Source organism: Bufo bufo, chromosome 4, assembly GCF_905171765.1.
Source record: "Bufo bufo chromosome 4, aBufBuf1.1, whole genome shotgun sequence".
Classification (NCBI taxonomy): Eukaryota; Metazoa; Chordata; class Amphibia; order Anura; family Bufonidae; genus Bufo; species Bufo bufo.
In genome coordinates, this window is record NC_053392.1 from 280,763,025 (window position 1) to 280,781,131 (window position 18,107).

The 18,107-nt window shown below is 43.1% G+C and overlaps 1 protein-coding gene across 2 annotated transcripts in view; it reads left to right on the plus strand.

The window, feature by feature from the left end:
• Window positions 1–18,107, plus strand: part of SMAP1 (small ArfGAP 1) — a 237,132-nt gene that overhangs the window by 82,099 nt on the left and 136,926 nt on the right. For both annotated transcript variants that reach the window (XM_040428637.1, XM_040428638.1), the window contains exon 3: window positions 10,693–10,778. In XM_040428637.1, the coding sequence (XP_040284571.1) occupies window positions 10,693–10,778 (86 nt within the window). The remainder of the gene's footprint in view (window positions 1–10,692; window positions 10,779–18,107) is intronic.

Consider the following 18,107-nt stretch of genomic DNA (forward strand, 5'->3'; position numbering starts at 1 on the left):
AGAAATTCACTTTACATTTTAAATTCGTCCTGCATAGGCTTAGAGTATGCTTTATATGCTAAAAATATATATTGTATCTGAAAAATCCTGTGTATTTGCACAAAATCTGTGGCAGAGATCCGTGGTCAGAGTTGTAGTTTTGAATGCCGTGGGTCCGACTGCAGATTAGCCCTATTTAATCAGGTTAATAAACGTGCGCATACTTGTCCCATTTACAGTGCAGAAATCTCGTCAGGAAGGGACTTCTAGGTAACGTTTTGAAATCTGCATTTGAGCAGTCGCATGGATTTGTGTGGTTTTTGCACACTATACACGTAAAAACTGCTTTGAGAAAAAAAAGGGGTTTTGCTGCTCCTGATATTAATGGCCTCATTAGTAGGAGTCGGACATCTCACACCTATCCCTGCAGCCGCCAGCACCAGAACTAGCACTTTGAGCGCAGTCTTACTGCAGCTCTTCTCCCATTCATTTGAACAGCCATATACATTTTTGACCTGAGCAGTATAGAAGTACAGCTCCGTTCAAATTCTGGCAGCTACACAAAACTGCAGATCGGTGAGCGTCAGGCCTGGGAGCCATCACAAGGTCATAGTAACCAATCTGTGGGGAGACGGGCCGAGAACACAGCGAAATCCACCACTGTCTAACCGCCCGAATGCAGTGATCACTATTGACCATGTCATTTGAGGGTTAAACGTCAAGGATTGGAGCTATCTCTGATCAGCATTATAGCACAGCCAATACCAACCATGTGGGCAGACGACATAACTGTATGTTTTGTGCAAAGGGGTTACATTTTATTACTCCATAAAAAAACCTTAAATATATACATCCAGAAAAAAAAACTGACCACATGCATTTCAAGCAGTTTTTGGATTAGAACTGTTACACCCCCATATCTCAATACAGTCTCACTTCTGCAACTGCATTTTAAGCATTTACTTTCAGACGGTGAGATGGTGATTTATACCTAGCTGTCGGGCCTGGGTGAAGGCGGAATAGTTAGCAGAATGGTGATTTATACCTAGTGCTCAAGTGCCTTGTGTGCCCCAACTCGTGTCCCCATGTTGGAGTTTTGAGTCTCTGTGGTTATGCACATTGCTTTTTGCATCAGGCACGTTTCAGGGGCTGTCAATTTGTTATCATTTAATTGATGTGATTGCTATTTTGGTATCTTTTTGCATTTCCCTTCGAGGCAGACGATATCCACTGGGATGAGATGACACTCTGCTGTAATTATCACCAGTGAGACTATGATCTTCTCACTTATTCCCAGAAGACCAGGCTTGACGCTCTGCTCCTATGCCGGGTTGTCTCCGCAACTATCAGATGGATCACATTCGCAAATTCCCAAATGGAGGAACTTGTACGTTCTCATTCTGTGAAATAGTTTGTCATAAATGAAAATGCCACACTATAAAAAAAAAAATCTGCAGTTTATTTTTTCTAAAGGGCTTATCCCATGAAACATTTGTATACCAAAAATCATGAAAAGCTGTTAACTGTTCTAAAGTAATTTACAGTGTGAAAAATACCTTATCTATCCACTTGATGCTGATGCTTATCTGTGCTGCTGGGGTGGAGTCAGAACAGAAACGGTCTCCTTCCCCCTCTGACAGCTTACGGTATAGTCCCTTCTTATTTCCCCTGCAGTCTTCTCGGCTATACTGGAGTGCTACCTACATGCAGGTAACCACAAATCACAACTGCAAGAATTTTCTGGTTAGAGTATTTGTATGTGTGCATATATAACCTACATAAATAAATCTTTGTGCTAAAATTGTTAAATATGTTTAAAACTTCTTGTATGGCACACACTATTGATGTTCAGGACTACTTGATATTGGTTAAGCTAGTTTAACACTAATTTTAAAATCTTCTTGCAGGGTATTCCGTCATTGAGTAATGGGATCTGGACTATTTCCGGCATTATTGTTGCAGGCTGCCTCCCTAGCATCGTCCCCGTCGCTAGGTAGGCTTGTTCCCATCACGGCCTGCTAATGGCTGGTTTGTGGCTGATTGCGAGCACAGATGGGTTTGTGCAGATAAGGGCAAAATGAGGAAGGTTTCTGCCAGACAAATTCATCATATGAAGGCCTCTCGCACACGACAGTGTGCTGACCGGGCCCGTGCTGCGGTTCGCAATGCAAGGGCACCGACCATGGGGCAGCCGCATGCGGATCGAGGACCCATTCACTTGAATGGGGTCTGAGATCTGGTCGTTGCGCAAAAATATAGAGCTTGCGGAACGGAAGCACGGAACACCACGGAAGCACTCCGTAGTACTTCCGTGGGCTTCGGTTCCTTGCTTCTGTTTCGCACTGCATCTCTGGATTTGCGGACCGGCTGGTGACCAGTGTATTGCGGAACCACTGTATGCGGCCCGCAATACAGCCACGGGAGCACTACGGCCGTGTGAAAGAGGCTTAAGACAGCAGCTGCTAAAATGCCATTACAAAGCAGCAAACAGGTATTTGAAGCAGCTAGTGCCTCTGGAGACCTGCGAACCTCAAGGTGTAGGATCCTTCAGGGGCTTGCAGTTGGGCATAAACTACTATTCGGCCACCCCTAAGCAGTGCTCATAAGCAGAAACAGTTGCAGTGGGCCCAGACATACATAAAGACTATTTTTCAAACAGTCTTCACTGATGAGTGCTGTGCAACCCTCGATGGAGTAGTGGATGGTTGGAGGCTGTGATGTCACCAAGGAAGTGGAGTCATGTTTTTGGCTGGAATGGGGAAAGCGCCGATGGGCCCTTATAGGGTCCCTGAAGGTGAGAAAATGACCTCGGCAAAGTAGATAGTTTGCAACTGATCACTTTATTCCATGGCACAAAAAGAAGAACCGTGACTGCTGTAGCAAATTCATCTTGATGCATGACAATGCACCATTTCATGCTGCAAAGAATACCTCGGAGTCATTGGCTGCCTGGAGGCATAAATGGAGAGAAACTCATGGTGTGGCTACCATCCTCCCCTGACCTCAACCCTATTGAGAACCTTTGGAGTATCTATCAAAACATCTATGAGGGTGGAAGGCAACATCAAAACAGCAGCTCTGGGAGGTTATCCAGTGGATGCAAGAATTGTGAAGGTGATATCAGAGATTCTTTGTTAAAGGGGTTGTCTGACTTCAGAGCTGAACCCGGACATACCCCCATTTTCACCCAGGCAGCCCCCTGTTATGAGCATCAGAGCATTTCATGTTCCGATGCTCAGCGCAAGAAGCCGTGGCTGGTTATGCCGATGAGCTTGACCATGGAGCGGGCGCTGCCCCAAGACGAGGTGCTGTGGGCACAGACGCAGAGCCTCTTGGACATGGCTATCTATCGCCATAAGGGAGTTCCAGGCGATGCCTTTAAAGGACGGGTTGAGCTGCATGCAGTCCTCCTCCGGCCTACATTTGCACCCACAGGTTAGTGATTGGAGGATTTGCAGGGGTGTGTGAGGCTGCTGATTGGTGGATTTCCAGGGGTGTGAGATCAGCTAGAGGACACTCACATCTTGATAAGGTCCACCAGAATGACAGAACACCGGAATGCTGGATCCGGCATTAATTTCCATTAAAATGTATTAGTGCCGGATCAGGCATTAAGATTGCTGCATTGACTGATCCGTTCTTCCGGTCCGTGCATGCACAGACCTTTTAAATCTGTGAAAAAAATAAATGCTGGATCCGTTTTTCCGGATGACTCCGGAGAGACGGATCTGGTATTTTAGTGCATTTGTCAGACTGATCCGCATCCAGATCTGTCTGACAAATGCCATCCGTTTGCGTCTGGATTGCCGTCGACGGAACTGCCTGTCGGAATCCTCTGCCGCAAGTGTGAAAGTACCCTAACTTGGCCTGTTAAGTTTTGATAGAAATAGCTTTTTTTTTTTTTTTTTTCAGTAAATGTGTCCTCTTAACGCTGCAAATTCAACAAATGGCCATTTTCAGTTCTTTACAACCTATAAAATGCTTTGAAACTCTTTTGTGCATAATAATTTTGAGTTTCATCTTTTGAAAAAATACCGTTCTCACTGGGTGGTTTGTTCAGTAAATTTTGATTTACGGTATACGGTTGATGACTTAAAAATTATACTGAACGTTAGTTGCATTGACCATTTAGGAAAATCTTTGAAAAATATAATTTTGTAATGCGGTGTCGTTCCTGGTCTCTCTTGACACTGTATTGTGATCACTGAGGTAGTCATAGAAAAATCTTTGATAAAGAAGTTTTTTCTTTGGGACCTTTTTAGGGTCAATAATTTGCTCTTACCGATTTGGAAGCTGCTAGATGTAGCAGAAACCTTCTTTTACTGTCCTTTTATGCTATGAATCCAAGCCATGTCCGCTCTAGGTAACCTCAACTTCCTATATGGGTCCACAGGAGGACATGGGCTTTTTTTGTCCCTTTTCGACAACACTGCTTGCAAACTTTGTTTCTTGGCTCCCCCAATCCCCACTTGCACTTTGTTCTTTTCTAAACTTGGTGTCCCTTTACGTTCCACTACCTAATACGTTGTGTAATTGGGTAGCTCTGGAGGTTTCATGCGTGTTTAACAATTTGTGTTTTGTTTCGTATCCATTGCTTCATAATTAAGCTGAGTAGACTTTTCCTCTCAAGTCCTCCTTCTCGACCAAGAGAGATTATGCAGCTAATAGCTCTTGGCACACTTGACGGATTCATCCATCAACATGTTTCTGAGAATATTACACTAATAATTATCTCTTTGTATCTAAATAATCATGTAGGGTTTTTTTTTCACTTGTGTCTGAAAATCTGTTTTTCTCTACTGGGTGTGAAAAAATACCATTTGAATAGGTTTTCAATTTTATTTAATTTTAGCCTTTCTACATTATTTCTGATATGATATTTCTTTAAAATAGCCATTTCATCCATAGGGCTAGAATTGTGTTTGGTATGAAGCTGTGATAGAAGATAAATTGATACAACTTAAAGGGAGTCTGTCATCAGTTTTGACTATGCAACCCTGCTAACTGTGTGAAGTAGGGGCTGGGGAGGGCCGTATTTATTTATTAACTTGTACAGCGCTGTTATATTCTGCAGCCCTTTACAGATATTAGCATTAAGTTGTCCTCAGTGGGGCTCACAATCAGTTTCCTATCAGTATGTCTTTGGAGTGTGGGAGGAAACCAGAGTATTCGGAGGAAACCCTGGGAGAATATACAAACTCCATACAGATGTTGTCCTTGGTCGGGTTAGAACCTAGGATCCCAATGCTGCAAGGCACCAGTGCTAACCACTGAGCCACAGTACAAATATACTTTTTGTTGAGCTTTTATGATCAAGGTTAGGCTGAATATAAACTTTTTATTCTGCTCCTACAAGGGTCCAGGAGGCGCATGTTCATTGTGATGTTCTCTCTGCATTGAGCTCCTTCATAGCCTTTCCTTCTGCTGTCGGATCCAACAAGGAGACCACCACATTCATCACTCAGAGCAGAAGAGAAAGCTACTTAATGCTTCCCAGTTCTCTGCTCTAAGTTCTGCCTTCTGAATAAAAGTTTAATATTCACACTGCTCCTGATAATAAAAGCTCCACAAAAGGTGTGTTCTGCTCTCGCCATCCCCTTTCTAGCACAATCGGCAGTTTTTCATGGAAAACTTGTTTATACAAGTCATTTACTAAGTTGGTCTGCCCACTGGACTGTTAAACTCACAAAGAGTAGCAATTTAAATGCATAAATTATAATTCTCTATCATAATGTTCTAAATCCTGCTGTCTACAGAATACTTTTTCATTGTGACAGGTTTGCTTTAAAGGGCTTCTGTCACCCCACTAAAGTGTTTTTTTTTTTTTTTTTGGGCTAGTTAAATTAGTTATATTGCGATATATAAAAATATAATGGTGTTACTTACTTTGATCCAGCAGTTTCTTCCAAAAACGAAGTTTTATAATATGTAAATTCGGTCTCTACCAGCAAGACGTCATCGGCGCAGGCGCACTGAGGGAGTGCTGAGGAGACGAGCCTCCTCATCTCAGGGCGCCTGCGCCGAATGAACACAGGCGCGCGATTTTTGAAATGCCGACAGGGCTGGCCGGAGGAGGAGATCCCGGCTGGCCCTGTCAATCAACACGACGAGGGGGCGGTTTTCTGCAGCAGCTACCAGCAAGTAGCCGCCCTACTTGCTGGTAGAGACAGAATTTACATATTATAAAACTTCGTTTTTGAAAGAAACTGCTGGATCAAAGTAACACCATTATATTTTTATATATCGCAATATAACGAATTTAACTAGGCCAAAAAAAAACAAACACTTTAGTGGGGTGACAGAAGCCCTTTAAACTGATAGTTTTGTTCAGGCCCCATGTGTTTTAGTTATTTTTCAGTGGGGTACAGTGTGATGCAGTGCAGCTAGATGAGGGGTCAGCAACCCCCGGTCCACCAGCTGTTCTCAAACTTTAGCTCTGAATATGCACAGTTGCTTGGCTGTTCTTGGAGTTCCATTAGGCGTGAATGGCGCATAAAGGGAGTTGTAGTTTCAAAACAGCTGGAGTGTCGGAGATTGCTGCCCCTTGAGCTAGCGGGACATGGTTTTAGCTCTAGGTTCAGATAATGATTACAGGAAATACCACCAGATTGACTGTTATTCGTCATTCATTGTGGATTTGTTTCCTAGTTGAAAATGCTTTCTAGAAAGCAATATATAGTCCGGTCCATAAATATTGGGACATCGACACAATTCTAACATTTTTGGCTCTATACACCACCACAATGGATTTGAAATGAAACAAACAAGATGTGCTTTAACTGCAGACTGTCAGCTTTAATTTGAGGGTATTTACATCCAAATCAGGTGAACGGTGTAGGAATTACAACAGTTTGCATATGTGCCTCCCACTTGTTAACGGACTAAAAGTAATGGGACAATTGGCCTCTCAGCTGTTCCATGGCCAGGTGTGTGTTATTCCCTAATTATCCCAATTACAATGAGCAGATAAAAGGTCCAGAGTTCATTTCAAGTGTGCTATTTGCATTTGGAATCTGTTGCTGTCAACTCTCAAGATGAGATCCAAAGAGCTGTCACTATCAGTGAAGCAAGTCATCATTAGGCTGAAAAAACACAACAAACCCATCAGAGATGGCAAAAACATTAGGCGTGGCCAAAACAACTGTTTGGAACATTCTTAAAAAGAAGGAACGCACCGGTGAGCTCAGCAACACCAAAAGACCCGGAAGACCACGGAAAACAACTGTGGTGGATGATCTAAGAATAATTTCACTGGTGAAGAAAACACCCTTCACAACAGTTGTCCAGATAAAGAACACTCTCCAGGAGGTAGGTGTATGTGTCAAAGTCAACAATCAAGAGAAGACTTCACCAGAGTGAATACAGAGGGTTCACCACAAGATGTAAACCATTGGTGAGCCTCAAAAACAGGAAGGCCAGATTAGAGTTTGCCAAATGACATCTAAAAAAGCCTTCACAGTTCTGGGACAACATCCTATGGACAGATGAGACCAAGATCAACTTGTACCAGAGTGATGGGAAGAGAAGAGTATGGAGAAGGAAAGGAACTGCTCATGATCCTAAGCATACCACCTCATCAGTGAAGCATGGTGGTGGTAGGGTCATGGCGTGGGCATGTATGGCTGCCAATGGAACTGCTTCTCTTGTATTTATTGATGATGTGACTGCTGACAAAAGCAGCAGGATGAATTCTGTAGTGTTTTGGGCAATATTATCTGCTCATATTCAGCCAAATGCTTCAGAACTCATTGGACGGCGCTTCACAGTGTAGATGGACAATGACCCAAAGCATACTGCAAAAGCAACCAAAGAGTTTTTAAGGGAAAGAAGTGGAATCTTATGCAATGGCCAAGTCAATCACCTGACCTGAATCCGATTGAGCATGCATTTCATTTGCTGAAGACAAAACTGAAGGGAAAATGCCCCAAGAACAAGCATGAACTGAAGACAGTTGCAGTAGAGGCCTGGCAGAGCATCACCAGGGATGAAACCCAGCGTCTGGTGATGTCTATGCGTTCCAGACTTCAGGCTGTATTTGACTGCAAAGGATTTGCAACAAAGTATTAACAAGTGAAAGTTTGATTTATGATTATTCTGTCCCATTACTTTTGGTCCCTTAACAAGTGGGAGGCACATATGCAAACTGTTGTAATTCCTACACTGTTCACTTGATTTGGATGTAAATACCCTCAAATTAAAGCTGACAGTCTGCAGTTAAAGGGCATCTTGTTCGTTTCATTTCAAATCCATTGTGGTGGTGTATAGAGCCAAAAATGTTTGAATTGTGTCAATGTCCCAATATTTATGGACCTGACTGTATGTACAGGTTCCCTACCTTTTCACTAGTTTTCCTCTCAAATATTCAGAATTTCAGTGCCAACACTAATCCTGGTAATTGTTGTTTATGTAGATATTGGTTATTGAGGTACAAAAGCCAGCATTGATTTTTTTTTTTTTTTTGTTTTATTTTTCCTGGGCATACACAGCTTGCTTTCAGTTAGGCTGGGTTCACACCTGAGCGTATTCGATAAGCGCTGTTTACAGGCGTTTTTGAGGCGTATTTTGGGGCGTTTTTGTATTTTGGAAATGCGCATCGTACGTTCTTGCTATTGACCACAGAGGCGTACAATGAAAAACAGAGGTGTTACGTGCGACAATACGCCCCAAAGAAGCTCCTGTACTTCTTGGGGCGTAGGGCGTTTTACAGCGCGTTCGTACGCGCTGTAAAACGCTCAGGTGAGAACCATGCCCATAGGGAAACATTGGTTTTTGCCTGTTGAGCGTTTTACAGCGCGTAGGAACGCGCTGTAAAACGCTCAGGTGAGAACCTAGCCTTAGAACCGTTGTGACTTTGGAAATGTTGCAGTGATTTCACTTAGAGGCTTGAAGGGATTTCTCCACGACTCAAAAATCATGGAAGAAAATTTGGAAGCAGCTTGACCTGTGTGACCACCACAGTTGTTGAGATTGAGGAGTCCTAAATACCCATTCTCAGCCTGATAGGTGTATGAGCATGCTCAGTCCCTGTCTACTGAGATGTAGGAGAGCATCGGAAACGGGCCAACTTGCTTCTCCTTTTTCATAATGCAGGTGGCACTTCAGAATAGCATCACGGCTATAGAAACAGTACAATTTGACCCACTAACTGGGCACTTGGCCTGGCCTGCATGATTGTCCTCACGTGGGTTGTTTTGCTTCATTATCCAAACTCCAGCATAAAGATATATCATACCTTCTGATCTTACTCCTGTACTTGGCAGCCCTATTCATGGTTGTATGGACTCTGTCTTCTCACACTTCACATTTTATTCTGTTGATGGAACTTCTGTAATTTGTGAATGTCACTATGCATGCTTGTAAACAGGGTGATCTTATCAAGTAAGGCATGTGACGTGCATGCGGGAGCCATTGAATCATAATTAGCGGGCTCTGTAGAACATTACGCCCTGCTTTACACTGTAATTGAAATCTCATTACTGATGAAAAAGAAGTGGAGACGTCATTTGTGATGAAAATGACTGCTACAGTTAGTATTCGGTGGGGGTGAGTCCTCAGCACCCTTTACTCTTTATGAATGGGGGTGTTCAGGGTCTTTATGGCTAGAGAAAATTTCACCTTTTGGAATTCTGCATTCGAAAGGTAATTTTTATTTATTTTTTGGAACACATGGGTCTTTCTTATTACTGTACATAAAACTGCAGATAATTCATTTAGTAGCTCTTATTCAAGAACAAATGGTCAAACCTGGATTTTTTTTATTTTTTTTCGTTTTGTCATGCTATGTTCAGTAAAAAATACATTAATAAATCACAACACATACAAGTAAAAAAATTAAAGGTGATTTTCAGCACTTTTTTTTTTTTTTCATTCTTTATATTTAGTTTATTTTTTTAACATTTCACCCATGTATTTATTTTTGTTTCTTTGAACTCTGAGGGAATCCTCTATATATAGAGATCACTGATAAGTGATCTGTTGGTGACAGCCCATAGATCAGGATTACCAGTGATCTCTATAGACATGCACGCAGTCGTGGTGCAGGTCACATCTTCTCTGCATACTTTCTATGCCCCCCTTTTACTGCCCAAATGCAGTAGCAGCGCTTCTACATTTGGGAATACAAGACATAATATGAGCGATTTGTTGACCGTTTTCTGTGATAGGGAACTGTTCAGTTCTGTGTTACAGAACATGATCAGCCTGTTCAGTGAGCCCATCCCTGCTTAGCCCGATTTTTAATTTACATGGTGTGGTTCAGAGGGGGTTAATCGGAGCCACTTTTCGGGGTGGTCCAGTGGCTGTTACTTGAAACAGGAATCCGGAGATCATACAGCAGTTAGTAAAAATGGTCTCTCTGCGAGCGGCTTTATCTTTGATGTGGTCAGGGTTAAATGTGACCCATCTTACTCTCCTTTTAATTATTTCTGGGTCTCTTGCGATTTAGTCATGGTTTACAGTTTTTACTTCATCTCTGGAAAATACTGTACGTGATCAGTAACGCAGGTGTATGATTCCCCTTCTTCGTGCAATCTTCCAAGAGGAAAATGTACCTTTATTGTGTGCCCCTTTCCCAAATGGTGTCCCCAAAAAGATTTAAAGGTTCGTGGGTCTGAAGAAGAATCTTTACATCTGTGGGCAATGTATAATACCCATCAGTTAGCTGCAGGGCTGACATGTATGTTGTGCTGACACGCTTATGTTTCTTTCTTTCAGTGCATGCAGGACATGGGAAACACAAAAGCAAGACTGCTATATGAAGCTAATCTTCCTGAGAACTTTAGAAGACCTCAGACAGACCAGTATCCTTTAAGGTTGTTAGGACACAGCTTCTTGGATTCTCGTGAATACTGAATAGATGCTTCAAATTAAACAAATGTCATGTACATTATAGATGACCTCTTACCGCCTCAGTAGCCATAGCTGTCATATCTAAACACATATACTGTAAGTGTACATTTTTATAGAAATGCCTAAATGCCAAATGTTTTTTTTAGGTTAGTTAAATGTGTGCTCCTGCAGTAAAATATTGATGACCTATCCTCAGGTTAGATGGGGGTATGACTCCTGACACCCTTAGGCCCCTTTCACACAGGCGAGTATTCCGCGCGGATGCGATGCGTGAGTTGAATGCATTGCACCTGCACTGAATACTGACCTATTCATTTCTATGGGGCTGTGCACATGAGCGGTGATTTTCACGCATCACTTGTGCGTTGCGTGAAAATCCCAGCATGCTCTATATTCAGCGTTTTTCATGCAACGCAGGCCCCATAGAAGTGAATGGGGTTGCGTGAAAATCGCAAGCATCCGCAAGCAAGTGCGGATGCGGTGCGATTTTCACGCCTGGTTGCTAGGTGACAGTCTATTCACTGTATTATTTTCCCTTATAACATGGTTATAAGGGAAAATAATAGTATTCTGAATACAGAATGCTTAGTAGGTGATCAATTGAGGGTTAAAAAAATAAATAAAAATTAACTCACCTTCTCCTCTTGTTCGCGTAGTTCCCGGTCTCTTCTTTACTTCTTAAAAGATGAACTACCGGCTAGGACCTGTGGTGACGTCAGATCACATGCTCCAATCACATGGTCCATCACCACGGTGATGTACCATGTGATTGGAGCATGTGATCTGACGTCACCAAAGGTCCTTTAGCCCACAGCTCATCATTAAAGAAGTAAAGAAGAGACCGGGAACTAGAAGGTGAGTTAATTTTTGTAATTTTTTTTACCCCTCCAGCGCTATTTTACTATGCATTCTGTATTCATAATGCTATTATTTTCCCTTATAACCATGTTATAAGGGAAAATAATAACATCTACACAACACCTAACCCAAACCCGAACTTCTGTGAAGAAGTTCGGGTTTGGGTACCAAACATGCGTGATTTTTCTCACGCGAGTGCAAAACGCATTATAATGTTTTGCACTTGCGCGGAAAAATCGCGGGTGTTCCCGCAACGCACCCGCACATTTTCCCGCAACGCCCGTGTGAAAGAGGCTGTGGTGCTTTGGTGAATGTGGCAGTGTAGACACTTATTGTCGTGCGACACACCATCGTGTAGCCCTAGCCTAAGGGTCCAGTCAGACGTCTGCAGGTGTTTTGCCGTCCGCAAATGTTTGTTCCGCATTTCGCGGACCGCACATCGCCGGCACTATAATAGAAAATGCCTTTTCTTGTCCGGACAAGAATAGGACATGTTCTATTTTTTTTCGAGAACGGAATTGCGGATGCGGACAGCACATGGTGTGCTGTCTGCATCCGTTCCGGCCCCATTGAAAGTGAATGGGTCCACACCCATTCTGCAAAATTGCGGAACGGGTCCAGACCCAAGTTGCGGACTTGTGAATGGACCCTAATGGTGTACTCCCAGAAAACCCCTTTAATAAAAAAAAAAAAAAAATCTAAACTTTCGGGCTTTATATAAATAACAATTAATCACAGTATAAGTGAAAAGTTCTACAACTTTCTAATTAACTTTTTTTCAGTTCGTCACCATTTTCCAAGATATTTATTTGTGCTCATTGAGAACACACTATAGCCATGATTCACATGATTGTATATTCTGTGCATTTCTCTGTGCTATCCCTTTAAAGTCGCTCCTGATTTTGGCACAGGCCACAAACTCGCAGCATGCACTGTTCTTGTCTTACAGACATCCTCATGTAATGACACATATCGGTTTTTTATAGACCTGAATCAGGTTGACCATCTCAATCATTCCTTATCCTGCTTTCAAAGTGGATGTAATATTGGCAGTCCTTTTGAGATAATTATAGGCAATCCTCTTGAGATAACAGCGGATACGTTGTTTCAGAATAGGTAGGAGATCTGTGCAGCCGCTGCTTGGGAGTCTAGCTCGCAGAGCAATGTCTAGGATGGATACTATTGTTTTCACTTCTCAGTTGAGAGCAGGACTAGCTATGGACAGGTTTGGAGCCTGTGGATGTGTTCTCATTCACTGTTGGAAGGCAGATATCTTAAAAATAGTGAGGAACAGAACAGGAAAAATATATTTGAAATAGAGTTGTTGCGATACCAAATTTTTGATTCGGTTTCGATACCATGAAAAAGTATTGCGATACTCGATACCATTCGATACCACGCGAAAAAAATAAACAAAAAAAGCCACGTGCATTCCTCATTTTTAAAAATGGCGAATCGCGCAGTTTTTATTTTATTTTTTCTGTTCCGGCATTCACCACCTAGATTTTTTTTTTATATTTTAATAGTTTGGACTTTTCTGACGTGGCGATGTAATATGTTTATTTATATATTTTATATGTGAAATTGGGAAAAGGGGGGTGATTTATACTTCATATTTTAGTGTTTTTTTTTTTTTCACTTTTTATTTAATAACTATTTCCCCCCTTAGGGGCTAGAACCTGGGATCTTTCATCCCTTTTCCTATTCACCCTGATAGATCTCTATCAGGGTGAATAGGACTCCACACTGTCCCTGCTGCTCTGTGCTTTGTGCACACAGCATCAGGGATGTTACCATGGCAACCAGGGCTTCTGTAGCGTCCTGGCTGCCATGGTAACCGATCGGAGCCCCAGGCTTACACAGCTGGGGCTCCGATCAGAAGCTGCCACTGCACCACCAATGAGGGGGAGTGGAGAGGTCCCTGTGGCCACTGCCACCAATGATTTTAATACTGGAGGGTTGAGAGGGGCCGGCGCACTGTGCCACCAATGATTTTAATGGGATGGGGGGATTGAGGGGGAGGGGGTGCACTGCACCACCAATGATTTTACCCCTTTATACAGGAGGCGGGTACTAGCAGATCAGCGGCAGTTAACTGCCGCTGATCGCAGCTCCCTGTCAGGGGCAGGGTGCCGGCAATGCGATTCTGCTGCCGGCACCCGCCTCCTGTATGTGTTAAAGACTGACTACTGTATATGAGTCCAGACTTTCACTATTAGGCCACACAGAGCGGCGCCCAGCGATGTCTCAGCACTCACCATTTAGTCCTGGGCGCCGCTCCGTTCGCCCGCAGTGCCCCATTACTGTCTCCTCTCCTGCTCCACATGCTGCTGATTACTATCGGAGCGATGGGAGGAGACATCAGCTTCACTAGTGGGCGTTCCTTCTCCCTGGCTGTAGCGCTGTCCAATCGCAGCGCAGGGAAAAGGAACGCCCACTAGTGAAGCTGATGTCTCCTCCCATCGCTCCGATAGTAATCCTATCATTGGTGGCGCAGTGCGCCCGCCCCTCTCTTCTCATTGCCGCCCCTCCTCCACCCCCTCTCTTCTCATTGCCGCCCCTCCTCCGCCCCTCTCTTCTCATTGGTGGCAGCGGCAGCAGCACAGGGGGAGGGAGGACAGCTTCCTTCTCCCCGTGCTGCTGAGAGAGAACATGAGCGCGCCGATAGCAGCGCGCTCATGTTCAGAGATACTAGACTGCGCAGAAGCGCAGCCCAGTATCGAAAAAACGGAAATCCCGGTATCGTATCGATACCGGGACAAAAGTATCGATTGGGTATCGAAATTTCGATACCCGCAACAACCCTAATTTGAAAGGTGCGCAACTTTTCAGATGATAAATGGATAACTACACTTTAGCAAAACTTTTGATATGCACTATCATAGCGCCATATCAAAAGTTTTGATCGGTGAAGGTCCGGTTGCTCAATACTCCCCTGCTAATCACTAAAACTTTAGAAGCCCTCAGGAGAGCGCTGTCTCTCCTCACTGCTGAAGACCACCACAATAGACAGTCTATGAAGCAGTCTTCATTTCTGTCTTCATCAGTGACGAGAAACGGCGCTCAGCCGGTTTTTTGGGGGGTAAAGTGTAATTACCGTTACATACTGTAGATTTTACATAATACTTGAGAATATCTTGCAATAATAACTAAGTCATCCCCTCAACCGATATCGGCTAGATGAAGCAGACTGATCAGCTTAAGCACCAACAAGGCTAAAACTTTTCCCCTGAAATAATACATAGAAATTATGGGGGGCAATTGATTGAAACAGGTGGAAGGGAAAACTGGCTTAGTTGCCAATAGCAACCCATCAGATTCCACCTTACATTTTCCAAAGGAGCTGTGAAAAATAAAAGGTGGAATCTGGTTGCTATGGGAAACTAAGATTGTTTTCCTTTAGGCTCCATTTAAACGTCCGTAGAATGGGTCCGCATCCGTTCCACCGTTATCCGGAACGGGTGCGGACGCGCTCATTCTCTATGGGGCCGGAAGAGATGTGGAGAACACGCTATACAGAATTTCACACACACTAACACACTATACAGAATTTCCGGAGCGCGGCCCCGATCTTCCGCTCCGCAAAAAAATAGAGCATGTCCTATTCTTGTCTGCAATTGCGGACAAGAATAGCCATTTCTATGGTGGTGCCGGCCGGGTGTATTGCGGATCCGCAATGCACTACAGACGTCTGAATGAAGCCGAACACCAGTTTTGACTAATCTTCCCCTATGTATCCATGTTCACTTGATTTTGCACATGGCTATCACTTAAACAAAAATGTTTTAGATGTAAACCCTGTATCAGTGGATGATGACGGTTTGAAGGTTTCCAGCTTGATTGGTGCTGGATCTCAAAATTTGATAGAAGGCCCAAAGAACTACCACTGAAAGGCAAGCAGATTGTGCTTACTTGGAAGTTTGAATAATATTGTCTAACGTGAAGAGTTTTTACTGGCAGATAAATTTGTTGAAAACAATGTGTCAGAAAGGCTTTTAAGGATAACTGTCATATTTTCATAAAAAAATAAATTTTTGCATACGTTACTGCTGCAGCAGCATTATGCATAAAGCAATCTTTAGTTTATTCACTTACCACTGTTTTCCTTGAGCTTTTCCCTTAGTTACGGCTCTTTTGAATCCTACATTATGAGGCTCTTCTCAAGATGGCTCCTCTGCCAGTTCTCTGAGGCCATAACTGCATTCCCTCAGGTCACATACAAACTTGCTGTAGCCAGCAGCTTCCTGCCAGCCAATCAGATTGGATTACTGAGAGACAAGCCTCCTCACTCTGAAGCCTAATGCAGGCATGCAGTGTGAAGGACCGCCCCTCCGTCTTCCTAGTCGGAGACAGATGAGCCATAGCAACTGTCTTTTAAGGGAGCAGTGGAAAGGGACAGAGGACATTAATGAAAGCTGTTATTATAAGGTAATTACAGATTGTTTGACAATCATTGACAGACTAACTCAGGTATACATGCTCTAATAAACTAGCAAATTAAAAAAAAATATGAGTTACCATTTAAAATAATGAAGAAGCTTTGCTCCCACCGATTCTCCCCAGCTGTTGCAAAACTACAACTCCCAACATGCCCTGATAGCTGTAGGCTGTCCAGACATGCTGGAAGTTGCAGTTTTGCAACAGCCGGAGAGCAGCAGGCTGGGCATCCCTGGTTTAATGGATCTTGATGGAGAGGCATGTGAGCACGGTCACTTTACCAATCATTTATGGGGTTTTTCAGGGTCCTTAAATTGATGACCTGTTCTCAGGATAAGACATTGATATCTAATCGATGAGGGTCCAACAATCCGCGCTCCCACCAATCAGCTGTTCCCTGGAACTAGCTCTAGAACAGAACAGGGAGCACAACTCCAATCAAAGTGTAGTGGCCGTTCTGGGTTACTGCAGCGCAGCTCGCATTGCATGGCTGCCACACTTAAATTGAGCTGTGCTTCACGTTTCAGTGCTGCAGCCTGCAGGGAACAGCTGATCGTTTAGGGCTACATCCTTAGGACAGGTCATCAATATCAGGAGTCTGGAAACCCCCCTTAAAGCAGTTCTTTACTGTATTCTGCCATTGTTATTTCCAGAAATCCCAGATTAGTGGTAGAACTTTAGAAGGGAGTGAATGGGTTACTGACTACTGCATTATACTGTACTTTCTTTACATAATGAGAAATGATGGAATGATAGAAAACAGCCTGGCTTTTGGATCTAAGCATATGTGCCACTTATTTTGTATTGTGCCTTTAATCATCTGCTTTCCCATTGTACTGAGTTATGGGTCAGGACCTTCTGATTACCTCATTTGTAATTCCAAATAACTGAAGATTTGGCCTCTTCAGAAGGTGACCTCTCTGTCCGCAGCACACTTTCATGTAGAGGTGTGTTATTACGTGTCTGATTGCGTCTCATAACTGCCATTAATATGTCCAAGCCATTACACTTGCTCAGCTTGAACCTCAGTTGACCAATGCCAACCCACCCCAGATGGCATAATCTTAATTGTCACGATGTTACTGCTAACGAGCCCACAGCGCCCCTTTAGCAATTTACCTCTGTAGTATGTGATAATCTCAGAAAAGTGCGAGTAATTTCATCTGTAGGGATGGAACGGAATAATTTCTCTTGTGGGATGCAGTTAATTATAGTCCGCACATACCATTAAATGACAAATGATAGTTTTACATTAAGCTCTCCATTATTAGGATTTCAGGTCTTATCGCAGAATTTTAATTACTTTCGTTTCCCGAGATCTATTGTGCAGCAGACCTAATCAACAGTTCTGCTCCTTTGAGGTTGTTTGATCTTTTCAAAGTTGCTCTGTTGTCAATAGAATGTGCCTGCAAATGTAAGATTTACTTCACTATGATTTACTTTTCTATGGGGCTAAATGGTAATTTAATTGTCTGCACACTCCTTATGTTCAGCCGAAGACAAAATGCATATTTAATCAGCCCGAATTAAAATGTGAGCGCTGTATGCCACCTAACCTTTCCCCATAGGACTCATTCCGATTTTATTGTTAGGGTGAATGAGAGAATGGTATGGATGACTTTTTTTTCCCCCCTCTCATTATACTTTATATTCGGTTAGTTATGTCATCTGTGAAGCACATTGTTACTTTTTCACTTTTTTCACCAGCACCATAAGCGGTTTAATGCATACCTGCCTTTTCAGGAAACGTTTCAGAATAGCCCATTGTGTGTGGTTGAGGAATACCATATTTCTGGCCATTATATGACTTGTATCCTGCATTTACTGCCAGTTTATCCTTCTGTAGGCTTTGTCTGTTACTTTTCCCTGAGCTCAGCTCTAGAGTGTGTGAAGACTACAAACAGAAAAGAGGAGATCCTGCTCTCCATGGTCTCTCTAGCACATTTTCAGTTGCCGCTGCATGGAGGCCATTTTACAGCACTATT